General features: G+C 57.4%; 1 protein-coding gene across 8 annotated transcripts in view; it reads right to left on the bottom strand.

Annotated features, from left to right (window-relative positions):
* Nucleotides 1-21,472, bottom strand: part of ZC3H7B (zinc finger CCCH-type containing 7B) — a 49,853-nt gene that overhangs the window by 5,503 nt on the left and 22,878 nt on the right. For 3 of the 8 annotated variants that reach the window (XM_074375607.1, XM_074375606.1, XM_074375608.1), the window contains exons 4-18: nucleotides 21,170-21,367; nucleotides 20,130-20,288; nucleotides 17,649-17,729; nucleotides 17,220-17,288; nucleotides 16,763-16,819; nucleotides 13,600-13,642; nucleotides 12,661-12,854; nucleotides 11,988-12,309; nucleotides 11,044-11,132; nucleotides 10,210-10,309; nucleotides 8,560-8,721; nucleotides 6,764-6,969; nucleotides 5,641-5,741; nucleotides 4,485-4,666; nucleotides 2,264-2,349 (exon numbers count right to left, since the gene is read on the bottom strand). In XM_074375607.1, the coding sequence (XP_074231708.1) occupies nucleotides 2,264-2,349; nucleotides 4,485-4,666; nucleotides 5,641-5,741; nucleotides 6,764-6,969; nucleotides 8,560-8,721; nucleotides 10,210-10,309; nucleotides 11,044-11,132; nucleotides 11,988-12,309; nucleotides 12,661-12,854; nucleotides 13,600-13,642; nucleotides 16,763-16,819; nucleotides 17,220-17,288; nucleotides 17,649-17,729; nucleotides 20,130-20,288; nucleotides 21,170-21,367 (2,049 nt within the window). Of the gene's footprint in view, nucleotides 1-2,263; nucleotides 2,350-4,484; nucleotides 4,667-5,640; nucleotides 5,742-6,763; nucleotides 6,970-8,559; nucleotides 8,778-10,209; nucleotides 10,310-11,043; nucleotides 11,133-11,987; nucleotides 12,310-12,660; nucleotides 12,855-13,599; nucleotides 13,643-16,762; nucleotides 16,820-17,219; nucleotides 17,289-17,648; nucleotides 17,730-20,129; nucleotides 20,289-21,169; nucleotides 21,368-21,472 lie in introns of all 8 variants that reach the window. The other 5 variants (XM_074375609.1, XM_074375611.1, XM_074375610.1 and 2 more) reach the window with 5 other exon arrangements.

The raw sequence follows: 21,472 nt of genomic DNA, 5'->3' as shown, positions 1-21,472 counted from the left end.
CATGCCTTTGGAACTGGGACATAGTCTGTGTTGCAACAGGCAGGTTTATCTGCATCATTGTCGATTTCTAGATGTTCCCCTGGATTCTCACATTAGTATGAGAGGGCCCATTTCACAGGTGAGGTATGTAGGGTCTGGAGGCTTAGCCTCTGCTGTAGTGAGCAGCCATGCCAGGCCCCCGAGCTTCCTTTCTCACAGCTGCACAGTCTCCACAGCTTCTCGCCATAGCCCTGGGGGCTGGGGGGTCATTCCCCATTGACGGAGCAGAATCAGAGTCTCAGAGACGTTTCTAACCCACTCACAGGTGAGTGGCCCGAGGACCTGGTGTGAGGCAGGTGTTTGTGCTTCTCTGCAGGATGGCACAGCTACACCATGGCACCGGGCCCAAGCAGCACTACCCTGCCATCCTGTCCTTGGACTCACAGTGCCGCTGGCCCCACCCTCTGACAGCAGGCAAACAAGACGCCTCATGCCCGGGCCCCAGCCAGGCCCATGCAGAAGCCCTGTTCCAGAGCCAGGACCGAGAGTGGCACCTTAGGTGGGGAGGGTGGGACCCCTGGCAGCTAGGGAGGGCTGGAGTTGGTCACGGCACCACCGGGCAGCCAGGCCTGCATCGGTCCTGGGCCCCTGCAGCAGCCCGGGGCGGGATGGAGGGGGTCAGAGGGCTAGGGGGTGTGAAGGCTGTTCTCTCTTTGGAAGACAACACTGCAGGTCCAACCTGAGTCCCTCGCTGCTTCCCAGCCAGGCTCCTAGCCAGGAGCAAAAATAAACCACGTAGTGGGTGAGGACGAAGACTGAACAGAAGAGGGACAGAGGACAGGAGCAACCAGGAAGAGGAGAGAGAGAGAAAAAGGACCAGGAACGAGGCAGGGAGGGAGACAGAGGGAAGGCCCTGGGCCGGGCAGCCCTGTCAGCCAGGCCTGGGCCTGCCCCACCACCAGCCTGCCTGCTCCCAGGTTCCCTGCCACACCCAGGCGGCCTCAAGAGGGGCCAGGGGCCCAGCTTTCTCCCAAGGTGGCCCGTGGGTGGGCCTGGCACTGTGGCAGAGTCATCCCTCAGGTGTGGATGGCACGAGGCCCTGAGGCCACCCCTCTATCCCCAGGTCACCTGAAGTTACAGTGACCCCTGCCCCCTGGGGCTGTTAGGATGGGAGGGGGCCCCCCGCCTGCACAGAGCAGGGGCCCCCTGCGCAGAGCAAGGGCCTGGTAAGTGGCAGCTCAGTCAGCTGCCGTGAGTGAGCCTCACACCCACCCAGGGTGAGGGGGAAGGTGCAGGGTGGGGAGGGAGCAGAGTGAGCTCTAGAGGAAGTGCCTGAGAACCCGAGATCTACTCCGCTCTATGTGCCTGGGCAAGTCTTGAGCATGCTCTGAGCCTGTCTCCCCGCCTGCTAGCGCCCCAGGGCCCGAGCTCATGTCCTCGGGACCAGGGCAAGGAGCAAGAGGAACGGGGGCTGATACCAGCAGTGGGTGACAAGGTTGAGGACTACCAGGACACTCATGTGGTCTCCAAGACCTCCCCACAAGACATTCACTAATTACAAGGGAGGAAAATATAATTTCACAGTAGAGAAAGCTTTACAGTGGAGGAACCTTTGATCAAGGTACCAAGTCATTGCTGATGAAGGGACAGATAGAGATGTGCCTCCCGACGCGTGAACCAAGGACAAGACGTCACCTCTGTGGTTTGAGGACCCGTCAGACAATCCCAAGTGGACGGGCCTTTTACAGAACAAGGGGCTCTTCAAAAATGTCAAAGTCATGAAAGACAAAGAAAGACTGAGGAGCTGCTCAAGATGGAAAGAGATTAAAGACACAATCAATGAGAGCAGTGCACTGCCAGGATTTGGGGAGGATTAGTGAAACCTGAATGATAGTACACCATACTCTGGACAATGACACCAATGTGAATGTTGTGATGCTAACAACTGCACCGTGGTTATTATGTAAGACAGTGTCTTTATTTGTAGGAAATACATACTGAAGTATTTAGGGGTAACGGGACATCACGTCTACAACTTACTCTCTAATGGTTCAAAAAGTCTAAATTTCTGTAAATAAATGTGTATGTATATATGTACACACACACACACAGGACAGAGTGTGGGAAGCAGTAAAATGTTAGCATCTGGGGAATCCAGAGAAGGGTATACACCCTTTGTCCTAGTCTCACAATTTTCTGGTAAATAAATTATATCCAAGTAAACGGATGGGGGTTGGCCTTGGTAGGGGCTGATTCCACCCCCAGTGCCAACCTGGGCTCTTACCAAGCTGCTGCTGGCCTTCCCTGCGTGGGCCTCCATCTGCTGCCAGTATTTCTTGGATTCCTGGACGATGTCTTCATGGGTCATGCCTGGGGATGGGGAAGCAGACACAGGCATCCCTGGAGCTTGGTGAGGAGAAGGGCAGGGGATCTGCAAGGTGCTGGTGCCGCCCCAGGCCCAGGCGGAGGGGCACCACTCCCCATCAGGCCACGGAAAGAGTGGGGAGCAGGGAAACAAACCATTCATCCTCTCTGAGCCCATGGGGGCATCTGCAGTTGGGAACGGAGGCCTGCTCCAGGCCCTCACAGGGACAGAGAGGATGAAATGCAGCCAGGAGTGGGGAATGGAGGAGCAAGATGCTGGCTCTGCAGCCTGGCAGGGGGACTCCCTGCACTCCTGCCAGTGTCCCCGTCTCTCAGACTAGCTGCTCAGCACCATTCCTTGGCCCCCATCTCCTTTAGTGGGTCCTCACGCCCTCTGGTTCTTAGGGCTCTGTGCCTGGCCCAGCCTGGCTCACCAGCTCACTGAGGGGCCAGGGCTCTTCACTGCCAGCTGTCAAAGGGCAAACACCTGAGCCTGGTGGCCCAGACCCCCCCCAATCTGACTATTGACACTAAGCCCACCTCTGAGGTACAGCTTATAGCCTCTTCCATGAGGCCTGCCCCCTCCCAACCCCCTCTGGCTTTCTGGTCCCTTTCCCAGAACTGATTTCATTTTCGACCTGGTCCCACGGATGGCACTCCGCCATGGCCACTCGCCATCAGGGGCTTACTGTGCTTTCTTGCTTGCTTCTCAAATATACATCCCAGCCCAGACTTCGCCCATAAACTTCCACACCCCCACATCTGGCTGCCTGCTCCACATCTCCACTTGCAATCCAACAGGAAGCTCAAACACCCCACATGCCACATGGAACCCTGATGTGAGACCCCCGAACCTGCTCCTCCTGCAGCACCCCCTTCTCAGACATGGCAACCCCACTGGAGGCGACTTAGGTCGTTCTTCACCTCCTACTTCACATCTGGTCCATCAACAACTCTTGTTGGCTCCACCATCAAAACACCCAACTTCTGATCACCCTTACCACCTCCACCACTGCCACCCTGGCCTGAGTCCACCCTCCCGGGTCTCCCTCCATCTGCCCTTGGCCCCTCTGTTCTCCATCCAGCAGCCAGAGTGACTTCTTAAAAACATTGATCAGGTCATACAACTCCATCTGCTTACACCCCCTAAATCCTGCACATCCTATTTAGAACAATCTCAACCATTTCTAGTAACAATCTAGAGACTTTTACATGCTCGGGTCCCTGCTGACCTCTCAGGCCTCATCTGACCCCAGAGCCGCCCCTCCCCCAACTCAGCCCTGAGCTGCTCTGGCCTCACAGATGGCCCTTCTGTACTAAGATGGCTCCTGCCTCAGGGCCTGCAGCCTTGCTGTTCCCTCTGCCTGCAACGCTCTCCCTGCCCTTCCTTGCTTAAATGCCACCTCCTCGGAGAGGCCTTCCCAGACCATTTTATCCAAGACGCCCCCTCCCCAAGTCCCTATCCATCCTATTGCTCTGCTTTACTCTCCTCATGACACTGAGGCACATCGGAAATTGTGTCACCCTATGTTGTCAACTCTAAGAAGACAATGATTGTTAGACGTACCATTATTTTATGTTACACACGCACACACACATGCTGCTAAATAAATCATCACACACAGCGGGGGACAGTGTGCCTCCGGGAGCAGATGGAATACAGGATCCACTACCTACCTGTTGGACTGTCTGCCTTGCCCTCACGTACAGACCCCAGTGCTCTGGGAGCTGGGACCTCGTTCTCGCTCAAGCTCCTGACAAAGCATGTGCTCAACGAATCCCCCTCAGATGAGCAAGTGAGTGAGCGAGTGATCAGCTTTCAACCTCCTGGGCTCTGAGGCAGAGATCATGGCCACCACCTCACAGGGGAGCAGTGGAGGCTCGGAGGGCAGTGCTGAGACCAGACCACCCTGAGAGCTGGCGGAACAGGGCCCAGCTCTGCCTCCCCGCCTTCTCCGCGCGCGGTCCCCCGGCACTGCCTGGACAGGGACACAACCAGGATCTTTAGAGCCTGGAAGCTCCCAGAGAGCAGAGCCATTGCGTCCTCTGTGGCTGCTCTGCAGTCGCCCCCCAGTAACTGCCCTCCTCTGAACTGCAGAAGCCCCCCGCACCGCCGGCCATGGCGGCCCTCTGCCCCTCACCTGAGTACTGCTGTAGCAGCCAGACCTTGAGCTCGATGAAGCTGTGGGCGAAGTGGCAGCTGTCCTCCCGCAGGCAGCCGTAGCGCACCTCGTGGCGGCACACGTCGAACTGGAAGTGCTCCTGGAACTGGCGGACCTTGGAGTACTTGAGGGAGGTGGAGCGGACGATGTGCACCAGGCACCTGGCGGGGCAGGGCAGGGGATGACGATGATGCAGTCTGCAGCCCCTACCCCCCATTCCTAGTAGGGCTCCTCCTTGGGTGCCTCTTGCCCTGTTAACCATCTCCAGAACACAGCAGCACAGGAGGGAAGAGGTGGGGGTCCTGCACTCAGATAGTTCTGGTGTGAGTCTCAGCCGTATGCCACTGCCCTGGCCTCAGTTGGAGGACAGCTCAAAGATGGAGCTGCCCATAGGAGGAGGGCACCAGATTCCACCAGCTATGAGGCTGCAAGGAGGGGTGTCTCCCTCAGGTTCCCCAGCTCAATGGCCCAGAGCTGGTCCTGCACCCAGAGGAGTAATAATCGAGCACCTCCTCTGGGCTGGGAGCCTTAATTACCTTCACAGAAACCCTAGGAGATTGTGATCATCGTCGTCAGCTTTACAGATGAGGAAGCCAAAGGTCACAGCACCAGAGGACATAAAACAGGCCGTTGTCCAGGCTGGGATTTAGACCCAGGCCGGGATTTAGACCCAGGCCTGTCTGACGCCAGGAACTGGGCTCCATCATCCATGGAAGAGCACAGCCAAGGGGAGTCAGAAGGAGCAAAGGCGGGTGCCAGGCCCCACTCAGCCCCTCCCACTGACTGTCAGTCGCCCGTGTCACGTCAGTGGAGGCACTGGAAGGGAGTCAGGGATGTGGCCCCACCTGTCTGCTAAGTAAGCTGCTTCCAAGCCTCAGCTTTCTCATCTGTACATCAGAGATACTAACTCCTCCCTCACAGGACTGCAGAAATCATTACAGCACCCAAGAGGATGCGTGGAATATAGTAGATACTCGATAAATGTAGTTCTGTCCTTTCCAGGTGGATGCTGGATATGAGTCCCAAATCCTGCCTCTGGCCTCAGCTGCTCCCCAGGCATCTGAGCTGGGGGGCCCCTGGGGGACTCTCTACCTGCTACCACCCTGGGCCTGGCCCAGGTATGGGTCCCACTCACTTGTTGTTGTAGAAGCTGTGCTTGGCAGCCAGGTTGGAGCAGACAGACGGAGAGTCCTTGGTGCCTTTGCTGATGATCCGAGGTTTACTGTCAAAGCAGATCTGCCCGGGGAGAGAGTGGGCTGGGACCCAGCATGGCCACCCAGGAGGGACAGACTGGGTCCTTGCAAGCCCTGCCCTGAGTCAGGGGAGTGAGGAAGGGAATCCCAGGGTCTGTGGCCTTCCCTCTCTGATCCCATCACTCCAAATGCCTGGGCAGGGGGTTACTCCATATCTCTTAGCCTCAGTTTCCTCACCTGTAGCCTGGGGAAAATCACACCTGCTCTGTCCCCCAGGTTCACTGTGAAGCTAGAAAAGGATGCAACAGAACTGCTTTGTAAAGTACATGCAGCCATCTGGCTGTGAGCCGTGACTCCCTGAAGGGAGTGGGCAGCCCACCTGCTCTAAGAGTCGGTGGGAAGGGCTGGCTGTGTGGTGGATCAAGGTTGGCCCAGCGGCACCGAACCCTGCCAACAACCTGGACCCCCGGCTCTCACTTCATGGAGACAGACCTGATGCTGTCCCTGTCCCTGTCACACTAGGGCTGGGTGGGTGGGGAGGCAGGAGGCCAGCACGGTCTTCTGTGACAGCTCCCGGGAGGAAACGAATAGCTTGGCGGATCTGCTGGGCTCAGAGCTGAGCCTCAGACGGTCCAAGATGCACAAATGGGGAGGGCACTCCAGGGAGAGGACTCAGGCTGGACACGGGCAGGAAACGGGGCAGGAAGGCACAGCGGGCATTGAAGCCAGCTCAGCTGGATGAGGAGGCGTGGGGAGGATGGGGAGGACCTAGAGCACCTGAGTCTATGACGGCCTCAAGGAAAGAGCAGGTGTGGTTATTTCTCTCTCTGGCCCCAGTTTCTACCTCTGCAAAACGAGGGGGCTGGGTAGGATCTGGGCTCTAGTGTGATAGGATCCTATGGGCCTAACTGACAGTCCAAGGACCTACTGATTCTGAGGTCAGGCCCCCAGAACCCGTGGGCTCCAGGGCTGCCAGTCCACGGTGGAGCGCGCCGGGGGCCCCTCCCTACTGTCTGCGCAGCGAGCGTGGAGGGGCCAGTGGGCGGGCGGGCGGGCGGCAGGTACCTCACAGAGGAAAGTGAAGATGCCCTGGTGCTCCTTGAGGAGCTTGGCGATGGTGAGGCTGCCGCGCTTGACGCCCCCCAGTGGGTCGAAGAGCAGATCGCGGTTGAGGGTGCCTTTCCGCTCCTCCGTCCACACGTCGATCTCCTCCTGATGGTAGGCGAAGGTGCAGTTATCCCCGTACTTACAGTCCTGCTTGTTAATCATGTCTGCAAAGAGGCAACAGGACACACGTTCCGCCAGGCAGGACGGCAGCCGGCAGCGCCCTGATGACCACCATTGTGGCCGGTGACTACCTGGTGGGGCCCAGGCTCAGCGGAGTGTGTGGTGGGGCTGGCCGACACGAGGACTTGAACGGGGGATGGTGGCAGAGCTCAGGGAAAGCCCTTCCCAGGCCAGGCCCCTCCTTTGCTCTACACCTAGGTGTGGGGGGTTCCTGCATCTTCATGTGCAAAACACGGCGGCCACCCCGGCCCCAGCACCCCACAGGCTGCCGTGTGTGGGTCAGGCGAGAGGACGGGCATGGAAAGGGCTCTGTGGAGCCTCTACATAAACACCAGGGGTGTGAAACTGCCACTGGTGGCGGAAGGCATGCGCCTTGGAGTCTGGCAGACTTGGGCTGGGAATCTTTGTTACTCCTGAGTCTCAGCTGTCTGTCCATGAAGGGAGGACATGGGCTGTCGTGGGGATGAAGGGAAATAACAGATAAAACTCCAGGGGGCCAGGGAGTTGGGAGGGCAGCAGGCTCACTGCCCAGAGACTGGTCATTTCCTGAGGGTGGGAACTGTTCCTCTTTCTTTCTCTCCCTGCCTCACAGTCTTCCTAAGTTGGCCCCATCCCATCCCGCCACCAGGCCTGCAGGCACACGGCTGGGTGACCCCATAGACAGCTCTGCGTTGTAACTAGCTCTGCACCCAGGGGGAAGCCCTGCAGGGAAGGGCTTCACAAGATCCAGGGGCTGCTCAAAGGAGGAACAGAGGATGACCAAGTTCCTCGGGCACAGCGTGTGCAAGGAGTCAGCCAGGGTTCAGTGTATTAGGGGAATGGCTGGGGCAGATGGGGGACGCGTAGGCCTCGCAGAATTGGGACTTCATCCACACCGGCCAGGGCATGGCTGGCGGAGGCCTTCGTGCTCAGAAATGACAAATCTTTAAGATCCAGCTGGGAAGACAACGAGCTGATCCAGAAAGCCAGGAGGAGCTCCTGTCACGGGCTGGTTGTGGGATAAAGCTGGAGCCTGGGGCGGGCTCCCAGAGCCTGTTTCCTCACCCAGAGTTGTTGTGAGGATGTGTGATGACAAAAGGGGATGCTATAAAGCACTTCAAACATCAAGACTGTTCACGTCTTGCCATGTAGACTGCACTGAGACGCTTGATTGGGGAACAGAAGAGAGCAAATGAGGTACTTGACAGACGTCCATGTTAACCAAACTGATGTGAGCCCAGAAGTGAGGACAACAACACAACATACTCACTTTTAAATGCTAATATTCATCAAGCCCTGACTACGTGCCAGTCCCCAGCACTTCACACGGACTCTCCACCTCCTTCCAACAGCCCTTTGGGACCCTGCAGCGCAACAGAAACTAGCTGTGCGTGAACTGTCTGACCCTGCCACCTGGGGGTGCAGGCCCCGCCGGGCTCCAGCTCCAGAGGAACACTGGATGCTCCCGCCTGTCCGGGGGGCTGGTCAGGGCAGGCGCTGCTCGTTCTGATGTTCGGTCCATCCTCCATGGACCACCGTCGCTGCCTGTGACGAGGAGCAGTGGTAGCTGGGCGTGAGGAGCCAGGCCCACCCACCTTTGCACAGGTAGTAGGAGCCCACGAAGCTGGTCTTGGTGGGCCGCGGCCGGATCCGCTTCCAGGTCTGGTCCTCGGAGCTCCGGAGGCGGCCGAGCAGGATGTCCCGCTTGCACTTGTGCTCCAGGCCCTCGCGGTAGGTGTAGTCACCCGCCCTGGGGCCTGCCGGGCAGGGAGGACAGGGGCTGTGGTTCTGGAAGCGGAACTGAAGGGGACGGCTGATGCCCAAGCAGTGGGAATTAGCCCTCAGACCTGAAAAACCCACCTCCTTCCCCTGGGCCTCCCGCCAGCTCCTGCCACAGGCTCCCTGGAGATGGGGGCCTTAGGCTGAGGAGACTCCCTCCAGGGAGCCCCTTCCAGCACCCACCCACTTCCTACCACCACCCTGATTCTCCAGGGAGCCTGACCACCTCAGTGTTTCCCTAGAACAAATTATGAAGAGAGTGCCTGGTAGAGACCAGGCCCCTCCCTTCTCCTGCCCTGGAAAGATTCCTCCTCTGCCAGAGTCCTCCTCTCCCTCCTTTTCCTCTTCCCTGGTCCTCTCAAATCTTCTGACCAAGGGCTTCCTCTCCCAACAATGGGGTAGGGGGTCTCCTCAAAACGACCAAGAGGAAATGGCCTTGTGGGGACCCCATGTGATCTGGCTGGGCCAGCACTGGGTGTGCACCAGCTCGTGGGGCGTCAGTCTGCTCCCCCAGCGCAGGGGCAGCGAGCAGTGGGTGTGCGGACCGGGGAGGCAGGCCGAGGTCCATGCAAGGAAGAATTCTCATGGGCACAGCCAACCAGCAAGACAGCGTTTTGCTCCCCATCCCCGCAGGGCCACAGGCTTTGGTAGGATGACTGCTGAGGAGACGGGGGGAAAGTCCTGCAGTAGGTGGATGGCAGCAACTAGACGACTTCTGAGGTCCTGTCAATTCCAACACCTCTGAGATGGAGAATTCTAGACCGGTAAGATTTTTAACCCTGAGATACCAAGAGATTATTAATTCTAAAATGTTAGATTTTAGATTAAATGTGGGATTCTGGCAAATAAAACGCCATGAGTCTTAGCGTCTAGAATTCTGAAATTCAAGGTGTGCTTAAATTGTCTACCAACATTGGGCCTCTATTCTGAATTGCTTCTAAAACCTTGGGTTTAGGGGCCAGGAGCCTAGGAACTATACTTCCTAGACTCCTTCACCACCTGGGTTCTAGGCAAGGCTTCACGTCACCCAGTGAGAGGTGGACAGTTAGTGGAGTGTGGGGAGGGGAGGGGGCTGCATTTCTTTTGGCAGATGCCAGCTGGACTCTGGTTCCACAGCCAGGCACCAGCCTCTGGGCTGTGGGGCGGCTGTGACACTGGCCAGTAATTCGGGCAGCCCCTAGAGCTCCGTGTGAGAGCAGCACAGCCTGACTTCTGGTCCTCAGCTTGTGGAGAAGTAGCCTAAAGGCCCAGTGAGACTCCTGGCTTCCACGCCTCCTGACTTTCCAGCAGTTTTGAAAGTCCCCGACTCCCACGTTACACCCCTGTCTGCCGGAAATAGCCGGAGGGGCTTCTGTCTTTCCACACTCATCTCTGACTGGTCCACTAGGATTCTGTCATTCTGGAATTTTATGCTCCTGCGATTCTGGGCATTTCTGGGCAGAGGGTGGATGAAGGAGGGACATTACCTGTTTTGGGGTAGCAGAGCTGGCACGCCTGCTTGAACTCGTGGGTGGCAGCCAAGGGGTTCTTGATGAGCAAGGCGGTGTTAGGCATGGAAGGCTCTGGCTGTGACAGGAGGAGGCTGGCCATTTGGGGGCTGGACCACTGGGGCCAGCCTGGGCACCAGAGGTGCGGGCACTGTGACACCCCCTAATCCCACCCAAGAGCAGAACTGCAGCCCAGGACCCTCCCTCTTCCTCTACCCTCCCAGCCAGGGAGCTCCTTCTAACATGATCCAAGAATCCAGCAGGACTAGACTAGCGTAATAAGGGTGCATGGATGACAGTGACCTTGGCCCAGGACCTTTCCTTGAGTGAAAGCCCAACGTGGAAGCAGAGGAACAGCAGTGGCCCTGCACAGGCTCATCTGCCCGTCCTCTCTCCCAAGCCCCCAAGGCAAAACTCGGAGAGGTTGGGTGACGTCCCCAGGGCCACACAGCTGTGTCTAGGCTGAGGCCAGAGTGCAGGCCATCTAAGTCCTGGTCAACTGCTGTCCTGAACTCAACCCTGGCCAAGTCCCAAGAGCAGAGATGTTACAGACCCTGGGGAAGTTACTTAACCTCTCTGAGCCCCGATGTCCTCTTTGGACAGACAAGGGTGGCAGTGCCCTCTGCTCGCCCTCCCAGCACACGGCTGGACTAGGAAGGGTTTGGAAGGAAGAGCCCACCTCTGGCCCATCTGTTCTGAGGGTGCCCCTCCTTGGCCTCCTGGGGGATGCAGCACCTATCCCATGCTGAGGGCTCACCCCTCTCGCTGGAGCCCACAGCCACTTTCCCCCACACCCCAGAAAGCACGAGGTACCTGGTCACCAATCCTCGCCGCGTCACTCACCGAGGGGGCTGGCTTCTGAGTGCCACTCGGGGGATGGTGGTCCTGGGAGTTGGTTTCCTCTGGGTCAGAAGACACAGAGGTCACCCACCTGCTCTGAAGGGCATGAGGGGCCCCCCGAGGACTTTCTCTTAAAGTATTTCTAACTTGGGGAAGCCATCCAGGGCACACATCCTCTACTATTCAGGCCACTGCCCAGGGACATAGAAGCATCCTAGCCTGAGCATGTCCACCCTGTACTTACACCTTCCTCGGCCCGGTGGTCCTTAGGAGAAAGTTCGAGCTTCTCAGCTAGGCTCATGGGCCCTCTGAGACCAGCCTCAGGCCTTCAAGGCTCCCAACCTGCCCTCCCCTCTGCTTGTCTGCCAGTCCCTGCGTCACCAGGCCTGTGTGGCACTGTGGCCTCTGCCAGCAGATGACCTCCTCCTTCGAGACCCTGAGACAGCTCCGCCATCACCGCTCCAGGATGTCTCTGTGTAGCCCATCTGTGCCCCTGCAGCTCTGTGAGCTCTCCTTGGCAGTGAATGCCCTGGCCTAAGTCCAACGGTTAGAAAGCCAGTCCCACAAGGGCCCAGCAGGTGTGTTTCTTCTCCAGGGCCCTAGCTCAGAGTGGTGCTGAAGGAGCCCACGGCCTCGCACCCTTCCCCCAGCCTCAGGATCATCCCCGTGGGGTCCCACCAGTCTGGCGACCCCAGGGCCCCAGGAAGCTGGGCGGAGAACACCAGAATGCAAGTCTGGAGTCCTAAACTATCTCAGCTCTGCTGTTTGACCCCTTAGGCCTCAGTCCCACACTGTTCAGAGCGCTGCAGGAGACACAAACTCAGAAGACGTGGCCCTAGACCATGAGGCAAAACAAAACTGTAATTCCAACTCCACTCTCCAGAAACTGGAAAGGAGCGTGCCCACCCAGGACTCACCCATGAAGGAGCTGGACTTGTCCAGGGAGCCACGGGTCGACCCGAAGCTGTCAAGGGCATCCAGCCGGGTCTCTGAGTATGGAAGCAGGTCCAGGGAGTCCAGAGCCGAGCCTGGGGGGTCGAGGGCATCCAGCACAGAGGCAGCCAGCTTCTTGGAGGGGTCCATGACGAGGCCGAAGGAGGCAGGGGGCAATGGGCTGGAGACGGGGATGGAGCCGCCCACCACAGGTGGCAGCAGCGGGGTCCCGCCAGGGAACACAGGTATCAGCTGGGGCAACTCACTGGGCACACCACTGCCAGGCAGGCCACCCTGCATCAGAGACTGCGAGGTGGGAACAGAGGGAGGGGTCGGAGGATAACTGGACCGCTCAGGCCTGGGCAGAACCAGACACTGCAGGCCCGAAGCTAGCTGACCCCTCTGTGCCTGGGCCCCAACCTGTCCCACCGGGTGAAGGGGTGGAACCAGGGATCTTCCATCCCTTCTGGATGCACGTTCTGCTCCGTCTTGTTTCTACCCAGAGCAAGTCCCTTTCCCTCCTGAGGCCTCCGTTTCCCCAGTTGTGACAGGGAGATAGGGCCTTCCTTTCACCCCACGTGGGACATGAGGATGAGTGTGATGGGGTCCCAGGTGGGAGAAGGGCTCAGAGGAACAGGAGGGCGCAGCATGGCTCACCAGCGAGTCCAGGAGGGTGTCCAGCTCTGGACCAAAGACGTCCCCATCGGAGAAGTCATCCAGGCTGTCAGTGCCGGGGAGGGCCCTGCTGCTGCTGTCCAGGGGGGCCAGCAGATCCAGAACGTGAGGGAAGAGGGGCATCGTAGGGGTAGAGGGGAGGGGAGCCGGGGAGCCTCGCAGGTCCACGTAGCAATCTGTGGATGGGGTGGGGCTCAGTAGCTGTAGGGGTCCTGCTTGGCAGGAGTGGGGTTGGTGTCCCAGGGCCCTGGGGTCCTCATCCAACACCATCCCTCCTTTCCCCACTTCCCACCAGGAGCCCTGCTGGCTTGCCCCATCGGGGGAGGCTCAGCTAGTGAAGAAGGGATGCCATGGAGTGGGAGGGGCTCCTCCAGTGTCTCCCTGATGGGCCTGGTCAGGGCCTGAATGTCCTACCTCTGGAGGAAGCAATGCCCTCTCTCTGACACTTTTAAAATGTGACCCCTCCAGGAGGGGAGGGTGTAGCTCAAGTGGTAGAGCACATGCTTAGCACACCCAAGGTCTTGGGTTCAATCCCCAGTTCTCCTCCAAAAATAAATAAATAAATAAGCAAACCTAACTACCTCCCCCTCAAAAACTAAAAAATAAATAAATAAAATGGAATGTGACCCTTCCTGGAAGTCAGTGAGGAAAAAGGAGAGGTGGACTTTGAAAAAGGTGGGACTCCTAGTTGGAGGATAGGGTCCCCCCCACCTCCCAGGCTGGAGAGATGCTCTCCCCTCTCCGAGGTAGGGTGGGGTCTGTTTTCCTGAACTCACTATCTTCTTTCATATTCAGGTAGTCCCGGGGCAGGGAGCCCTCAGGAGTCCCTGTCTACAGGGCTGGGAGGGGAGGGACTTGACTCTTCTGACACCTACCCCGGTACAGGGTCTCCACCCCACCCCAGTGCACCAGGCATACTACCTGTTTCGATGTCATCTATGGACCCCAATCCATTGGAAGTTCCCTGTGGAGAGGAAGGACAGGGCGGACCGGGAAGACTCAGAGTCGTGGGGCCCAGCACTCGAGGCCCCTCCCCAAGCGACTGATGCTGATGCTACCGAAGGGGGCAGGGGGCAGGGGGAGTTAGGCCAGCCTCATGTCAGCCCCCGAGGGAGTGCCCTCAGGGGAAGGGACACGACCTCTGGGTCCGGCTTCCTCACCCATCACAGGACAGGGCCCATACCTTGGGAAGGTACCCAGCCCTCTACACACATGCCAGGCCTGGATAGTCTGCAGCTCAAAGACAAAAGTGCCACTCCTGAATCACCAATGTCCCTCCCTCATTACAGCCCCAGGCTAAATCAGCCCAGGTGGGGTCCCAGTGCCACCCTTGGACCTTCTGAGCTTGCTCTGTGGCCTTGCCAAGTTCCCCGTCCTCTCTGGGCCCGTTTCCTTACTTGTAAGGTAAGGATGATACAGTCACCCACTTCCTCGGACTGTTAAAAGGATGAAATCACTTGAAATTTGTACAGAGCTTAGAACAGGGCCTGACACAGAGGAAGTACTTTATGTGTTTGTTAAATGTGCAACATCAGATTTTAATCTAAGCCATCAGGAGGTTGGCTGCGGGGAACGGGTGTCCTCATTCATCAGCCTCCACGTTCCGTCCGAGTGGACTTGCCTGGCTTGTGTCCAGCTCTGGGCTGTGGTGGGTATTTCCCCACCTGCCTCTAGGCCTTTGCTCAAGCCTTCACTCTCCCCTGGCCTTGGGAGCTGTTCCCTCCTCTCCACCTGCCTGAATCCTGCCACTCCAGCTCTACGAAGTCCAAGGAGAGCATGAGGCCAAGGCTGCCTCAGGCTCTGTCTTCCTAGAACTCACAGCCCTCCTTGCGTCTTGCTCCCACTGTTGCCAAGTGGCAGCTGTGGCTCAGACGCCACACCCAGAAGGCCGTGCCTGTCTCCCAGGTCGTAAGAAGCTCCTCATGGGCACAGCTTGTGCAGTCTCCACTCCCAGGCACGCATGTGGATTGCTTGGTACTTCCACACGGAGAACCCTGCAGGGATCCCAGCAGCCAGGCCCACACGCAGTGTCTGTATATAACTTAAAGACGATCAGGGGATCTGGCTGGGACACTTCCCCTGTCCTCCTGTCCCCTGTGTGTCCTTAGGCCACTATGTGCGTGTGGGAGGGGATATGTGGGTGTGGGAATGTGTGCTGGATGTGGGTGTGTCTGCATGCATGCACATGTGTGTACACACACAGCACCACGCTAGTGCACTGAGGCAGGGTCTGACCTGTCCTCTCCACCGTGGAGTCTACTCTGCGTGGGCTTCTCACAGACCCTCATCCTTGTGACCAGCCCTGGCCTCTGTGCAGGTAGTGGGGGCCCCAGCAAGGCTGCAGGGATGGGTGACTGGTTTGGCAGGGGCTGAGGTGGTCCCCTGGCTGCAGATTCAGTAGACACCAAGGGTTGGCCTTTGTGGAGCTGGGCATTCCACCCACATCTGCTGTGGCCCTTTGGCCATAGTCATTTAGTCACTCAACAAATATCTTCAGCGCACCTGCTGTGTGTGTCCCAGGGGAGCTCACGGTGGAGCCAAGGGGATGGGTGCACACATGTCTGGTGGGGGAGGAAAAGATGGTGAGGATGGACAGGGAGGCTGGAATCAGACTGTGGAGTGGACTGTGAGCTTTTTGAGGGTAGGGGCCATGTATGTCTTGTTCAGCACATACCCAGACCCCAACTCAGTGCCTGGCACACACTGGATGAACTCAGACAAGTCACCTAATTCCTCTGTGACTCAGTTTCTCCTTCGTAATAGTGGGTAAATAGTATACCTCCCTCCAGGTGTTGTGAAATTATTTGCAACTGTGCATTCATTCACTCACTGCTATGGTCTGAATGCTTGTCCCTCCAAAATTCATATGTTGAAATCCTAACCCTCAAGATTATGGTCCTAGGGGAAGGTGGCCTTTGGGAGGCGATTAGGTCATAAGGGTGGAGCCCTCATGCCCTTGAGAGCCTGGTCCAGGCCCTGGTGATCTCACTCTGTGAGATTACAACTCGAGGACCACCGTGACCTAGGAGGGGGGTCCTCCCCAGACACCGAATCTGCTAGCACCTGGATCTTGGACTTCCCAGTTTCCAGAACTGTAATAAAGTTATTTTCTTTATAAATCACCCAGTACATGGCATTTTATCACAGTAGCCTGAACAGACTAAGACATTCACTTAATTTTTTTTTTTTAAGGACCTGGTAGGTGCCAGGCCTAATAATTCTGGGTTATGAACCATCATGAGTGCTATACATGCAGATCCACACTTGCCTCCCTTGCAGCCTGGTAACCCTCCAAGGGCAAGGACACAAGTATCTCAGCCCTGAGAGTTTGTTGAGTGAATGAATGAAAGTACTGGAATGCTCTGGAGGGAGGGAGGCAGGCCTGCTGCTGCCTCGCTATGTGATATCAGCCAAGTCCCCTCCTCACTCGTGGGCCTCAGTCGGCCCTTGTACAAGGAAGCAGCAGGACACCAGCCCTCCTCAGCGCTTGTACAGCCTGTTCCTCCCCTTCCAGAAAGCCTCAAAGTCCACCTGAGCAGTTCCTGCGTGGTGAGCGGTGGGGGGGCCTGATGTGTGTGCTGGGGGGACAGGGCCTGCTGGCCTGGTCCCAACTGCTTCTCCTTCTTCTTCACTCCTTCCTTACTCCCACTCCTCCTGCTGCCATCATTTCCTTTCTCAGGGGTCTGTGAGTGGGGTTACCCCTGACAGTTCCCCTGCAGCAACCACTCCCGCCACCGGCAGCCACAGCCCATCTCCACTCTTCGCCCCTGCGGTCACAAGAGGCCCCTCTGGGAGGTGGAGGTGCTGTGGGTCCCAGAGCTGCCCTTGAGAGCCTGGTCCAGGCCCAAGCTGTCAGTCATCCCTCTTCCCAGGGCAGGTGCTGGCCTACAGCAGTGGGGACAGGGATAAATTGAGCCCGATCCTTCAGTGTGATGCCTCTGGTCCTGCTGCTTTAGGTCATTTACCTCCCAGAGAATGAATCCCAAGCTCTCATGACGGGTGAACCAAGACAGGTTGGTCCTGGGGTGGCGGGGGCACCTGGGGGGCTTGGGAGGGAGGCTCGGGGTCCTGGCCCCCATCCTACCTGATCTGCCACACCAGCCGCGGTGCCGTTACTGAGCAGAGAGAAGGTTTCCAATTCCTGCCAGAGATTGGAGAGAGGTGGGAAGAGATGAGGATTCTGCAAAGATGCTCAGGGTCCCATCAGCCAGGGCACCAGAGGAGCCCCAGCCAGGCGGGTGGGGTCTGTGGTGCCCTCCAAGTCACCCTGCGCCCAGACCCAAGGGGGGTCACCTGCCCCACCTCTCTGGGTCAGGTTCAGGGATTTTCTTCTTATAGCCATGACCAGGGCAGATGACCTGCACAGAGACACTCCTACTGTGTGCCAGCGCTGTGCCAGGCACCGCCCCAGACATCTCATTTTCATCCTCCATAAACCCTTGAGGCATGCACCATTATCCCCACATCCCAGATGCGGGAAAGAAAGTGGAGAGAGAAGAACTAACTTGCTCAAGGTCACAGCGGAAACCCGAGAGACATACCCTTTCCTTTGTGCAGCTTCCTGGCCCACAGCAGGAGCCAAATGAAGATACATGGATCTGAACAGATACCTGCGTTTCAAATAAGCGCCCCACAGGGGTTATTTGAGAACAGAAGGCTGGAGGACGCCAGTGTCACCTGAGGCCGTCTCCAGGGTGTTGAAGTCGGCCAGGCCGGGGCGGGGAGGGTGGGTTTTAACAGCTGGCATCTAAGGTAAGCTGGAAGCTCTGGCTGTTCTTTCCTTTTCCAAAAGGTTCTGGAAATCATTCCAGGGCTTTCAGCCAACAGACGGGGAAGATCACCTGCCGTCACCCTCTTTCCTGGCCTGGCCCCAGCCACCCCACACACTTCTCCTGAAGGCGCCTGGTCCCCCTCTTCAGGTCTCCCTGTCTCCACCCCTGCCCAGGCCCCAGCGCCCAGAGCCCCATTACCTGAGGCCTCTTATATGCCTTCCGAACCCGCAGCCCAAGCTTCTGAGCCAGCTCCTGACCAAGCTGAGTTACACTTTCATCCTGGGAAAGCAAGACACAGGGTAGAGTGGGTCAGTCTGTCCTGACTCCCAAAGCTATGATCGGGACATCTTGCAGCCCTGTTAGTGACCTACAGTCGGTTACCCCACGTTACGGAGAAGGGAGCAAGGCCCTGGGAGGGGACACTGGCTGCCAAAGTCACACAGCTAGCACGTGGTGGGGCTGGGGACAGGGACCCATGCTTCTCTTTTTCCCTTTATTGTGTGGAGTGGAAAGGAAAATTCAGGGGGTTTTATTTTAACATTAGCTTTTCATTTCCATAATTTGTAAGTAACGATGTCGCTATAGAGGACTAAAGTGTTGGAGAGAGAGCAAGTGCTCCCCTGGGTCAGCCCCACCCTCGGCCTGGGCTCCTCCCCAGGGAGCACAGCCAGCAAGGCTGGCGTGTTTCCCGACAGATCTTATCTAGGAACTTGTACAGTCCACGCACATGGACTACAAAGGACACTTAGTTCTGCTTTGTGGGGATTTTCTCTTTATTTCTTCCTTTTTTTTTAATATGAGGGGAGTCTTATTATATCTATTGTTTGTTCTACAACTTGCTTCTTTCACCAAAAAATGTCTTGGAACTTTTTGCAAGTGAGGACACGTGGCTGGAGCACAGGCCCAAAGGAGCAAGGACGTGTGAAGCCTGGAATGGGCTGTACAACAGCACCCAGCATTCCTTCCTCCCTTCAGGTCTGTACTCCTGACTGTGTACTGTGTGCCTGGCAAGCGAGGGGCCGGGAACACCACAGTCACGGCCAGATGGGGCCCAGGCCTCACGGAGGCTCCAGTCTAGTGTGGAAACCGATCAGTAAACAGAGAAACAGTGACTGCAGTCTGGGCTGCAAAGGGGCAACGTGGATGCTGTGATGTCCTGGGCATTCGTCCACCTCCCCACCTCTCTGATGAACTCCTGGAGCCAATGGTCTAAGTCACCTCTGGTCCTGGAGCCCAGCACAGAGCAGGGCCCAGTCAGCGTTTCCCCACAAAGCCTGGTAAAGGTGGGGGGAATTCTCTGACTCAACATCAGAAGTCCTCGTTTGGGTACTTTCCTCAGGGGAGTTCCCAGCCCTCTTGGGTCCCAGCTCCCTGACCTGTACAGCCACCCTGCCCTTCCAAGAGCGGGTCCTATGAGACCTGGATATGGACCTGCTGTGGACACTGGAGAATGGGGTCCAAGTCAGGGACTACTTCTCAGTTGGGAAGTAAACTGAATTGGAGAAGCAAGAATAATAAGCCAGAAGTAAAGTAACAGTGAATGTTCTGAACACTTATTATGTCCAGCCATTGTGCCAATTGCCCTGTGCGATTCACTGGTTCCATCCTCAGTACAACGCCGATACATGGTATGTTATCACCCGCTTTACAGGGGTGCAAACCAAGCCAAAGAGGCCGCCAAACCCTGTCCAAGGTCACACAGCTAGTAGATGGCAGACCTAAGATTAAAACTGAAACCCAGGCCAGTTCTCCGGCACAGAATTCCCCCATCACTGTGCATACAGCCTCCTGTCTGCTCTGCCCACCCAAATTCTTCTTGTTTCTTCCAGCCCCACTCAAGCACTGCCTCCTCCAGGGAGCCCTCCAGGATCCTGACCAATCCTGAGCCTTCTCAGCCCTTCTAGGGCAGGATTTACCCTTCTCCAAGCCCTTTTACACCCATTATTTCAGAGAGAAAGTAGGAACTTTATAGGTGTGGAACTGATGTGCAGAGAGGGGAAGTGCTTTGTCCAAGATCATGCCAGGGCTCAGTGGTGGAGCCAGGTCCAGACCCCAGGGCTGTTCTCATTTGTCTCCCAGTAGACTGTGTGTCCCTGAAAGGTACAGGTCTGGGCGTGGGCGCTTAGTAAACACTTGTTGAAGAATACATGGGGAGGAGACATGTGCCCAGCGTGTGTGGGCTGGGACAAGCAAGACCTTCAATTGGTTATTTCCCATTGTCTCTTCCCCATCTAGGGACAGCCTGAATGTCAGGACCCGGCACATGTGGCACCCCCTTCAGTCCTCACTGCAACCCTCTACTCTCAGTGTGCTGAGGTTAAGAATCAGATTGCCTGGGTTCAAATCTTAGTCTGCCACCACCTAGCTGGGGATCTTGTGTAAATTCCTTTCTCTCTATGCCTCAGTTTCCTCTTCTTTAAAATGGGGGTAATAATCATTTCTACCTCAAAGGATTGTCTCAAGGATTAAGTAAGCTAATGCACATGTGTTTTTAGCAATGCCTGGCACGCATCCCAGCTCAGTGTTACTATCAGTGTCTGCAACTCCACGTCTCAGAGGAGGAAAGTCAGGCTCGGAGAGGTGTGAGGCTCGGAGAGGTGTGGTGCTCGGCCAAAGTGAGGGCCAGCGCGAGGGCTGGGAGCCTGGACTCCCCTGGTGTGGACGCAGAGCCGCACTCACGTGGGGCAGGGCCAGGGAGCACCGGCTGCTGCACGCGTAGGCCTCCTTGTGGCGCCCCAGCTCGGTGAGGGCACGCGCCTTGCGAAACAGCGCCCGGATGTTCTCGCTGTCCAGGCCCAGTGCCTTCTCGCTGTCCTCCAGCGCCTTCTCATACAGGCCCTGCCGGAGAGGAGCAGGTGGCCACCAGTCAGCACCTGTTACCCTCCCTCCCCACCCCAGGCCTCTTTTCCTGCCCTGGACTGAGGCCTGGGGTCAGGGAGGGGACTCAAGAGCTCCGGGAAACAGCTCTGGTGTTCAGACTCAGTCAAAGGCATCCGTGTATCCAGCTGTAGGGGCTGCCAGTGGGCACTGGCCCGACATCAGGGGTGGCCTTCAAATTCTACAGTGATGAGCCTGGCCACTCAGAACACCGTGGACTGAGAGTAAGTGATAAAGGCATCTCTCCAGGAAGTGGAACCATGAAGGTGGTTCGGCACACAGAACAAAGTGTGCACAGGCATCTGGTAGACTCGTTTATCCAGAATGGTCCAGTCTGGATTGCAGAGGTGTTCCCGGAACCTCTAAGGGCCCACAGCAGAGTCTCCCACAGGATCTCGTGAATGACTGAGTCAGTGAGTGAGGACAGGGATGAGAAGGAGGCTGGAGCCTTAAGGAGGAGAGAAGAGGAGACCGGAAGTCTGGAGAAAGAAGGAAGGTACGATGGAGGGAAGGAGCCCAGGAGGGAGGAGCAGGAGCGTCCGAGGTTTGCTGACGGAGGCAGGAGACGATAAGGGTGGAGGTTCTCGGCCCTGACCACCCACAGACTCGTGCCAATGCCCAGGCCACCCTGAAAGTCTAACTTAATTCATCTGGGATAGAGTTTGGGCACCAGTTTCATTAAAAGAATTTCTAATTATGTATTGGTACTTTAAGAGCTCTGCAGGTGAGTCTGCTGTGCAGCTGGGGTTGAGAGCTGGGGAGCCGCGGATGAGACTCTGCCAGGAGGAGGCAGAGGCCCGTGGGGCGCGGGCCGGCTCGGCCGGGCCTCGGGCAGGGCTCACCATGGTGAAGTAGCAGGCGGCCCTGTTGACGTGCAGCTTGCACAGCAGCTCGCGGGGCAGGGCCACCTGGTCAGAGGCGGCGTAGTCGGCCACATTCAGTCCCTCCATGTACTGCACCAGGGCCTGCTTGTAGTCCTTCTCCCGGAACAGGTCATTGCCCTCAGCAAACAGGTTCTGCACCAGCTTGAGCAGGAAGGCCTGCGGGGGGCAGGGCACAGGGGGTCAGGGGGCCTTCTGCACCCAGCCCCGCCCCGGCCCTGGAAACCCTGGCCCACAGACACCCTGCCCTTCTCCTTCCCCCAG

The sequence above is a fragment of the Camelus bactrianus genome, chromosome 12 (genome assembly GCF_048773025.1).
Source record: "Camelus bactrianus isolate YW-2024 breed Bactrian camel chromosome 12, ASM4877302v1, whole genome shotgun sequence".
Classification (NCBI taxonomy): Eukaryota; Metazoa; Chordata; class Mammalia; order Artiodactyla; family Camelidae; genus Camelus; species Camelus bactrianus.
The sequence above is the reverse complement of the archived record's forward strand: the minus strand, read 5'-3'. Positions and strand labels throughout refer to the sequence as shown.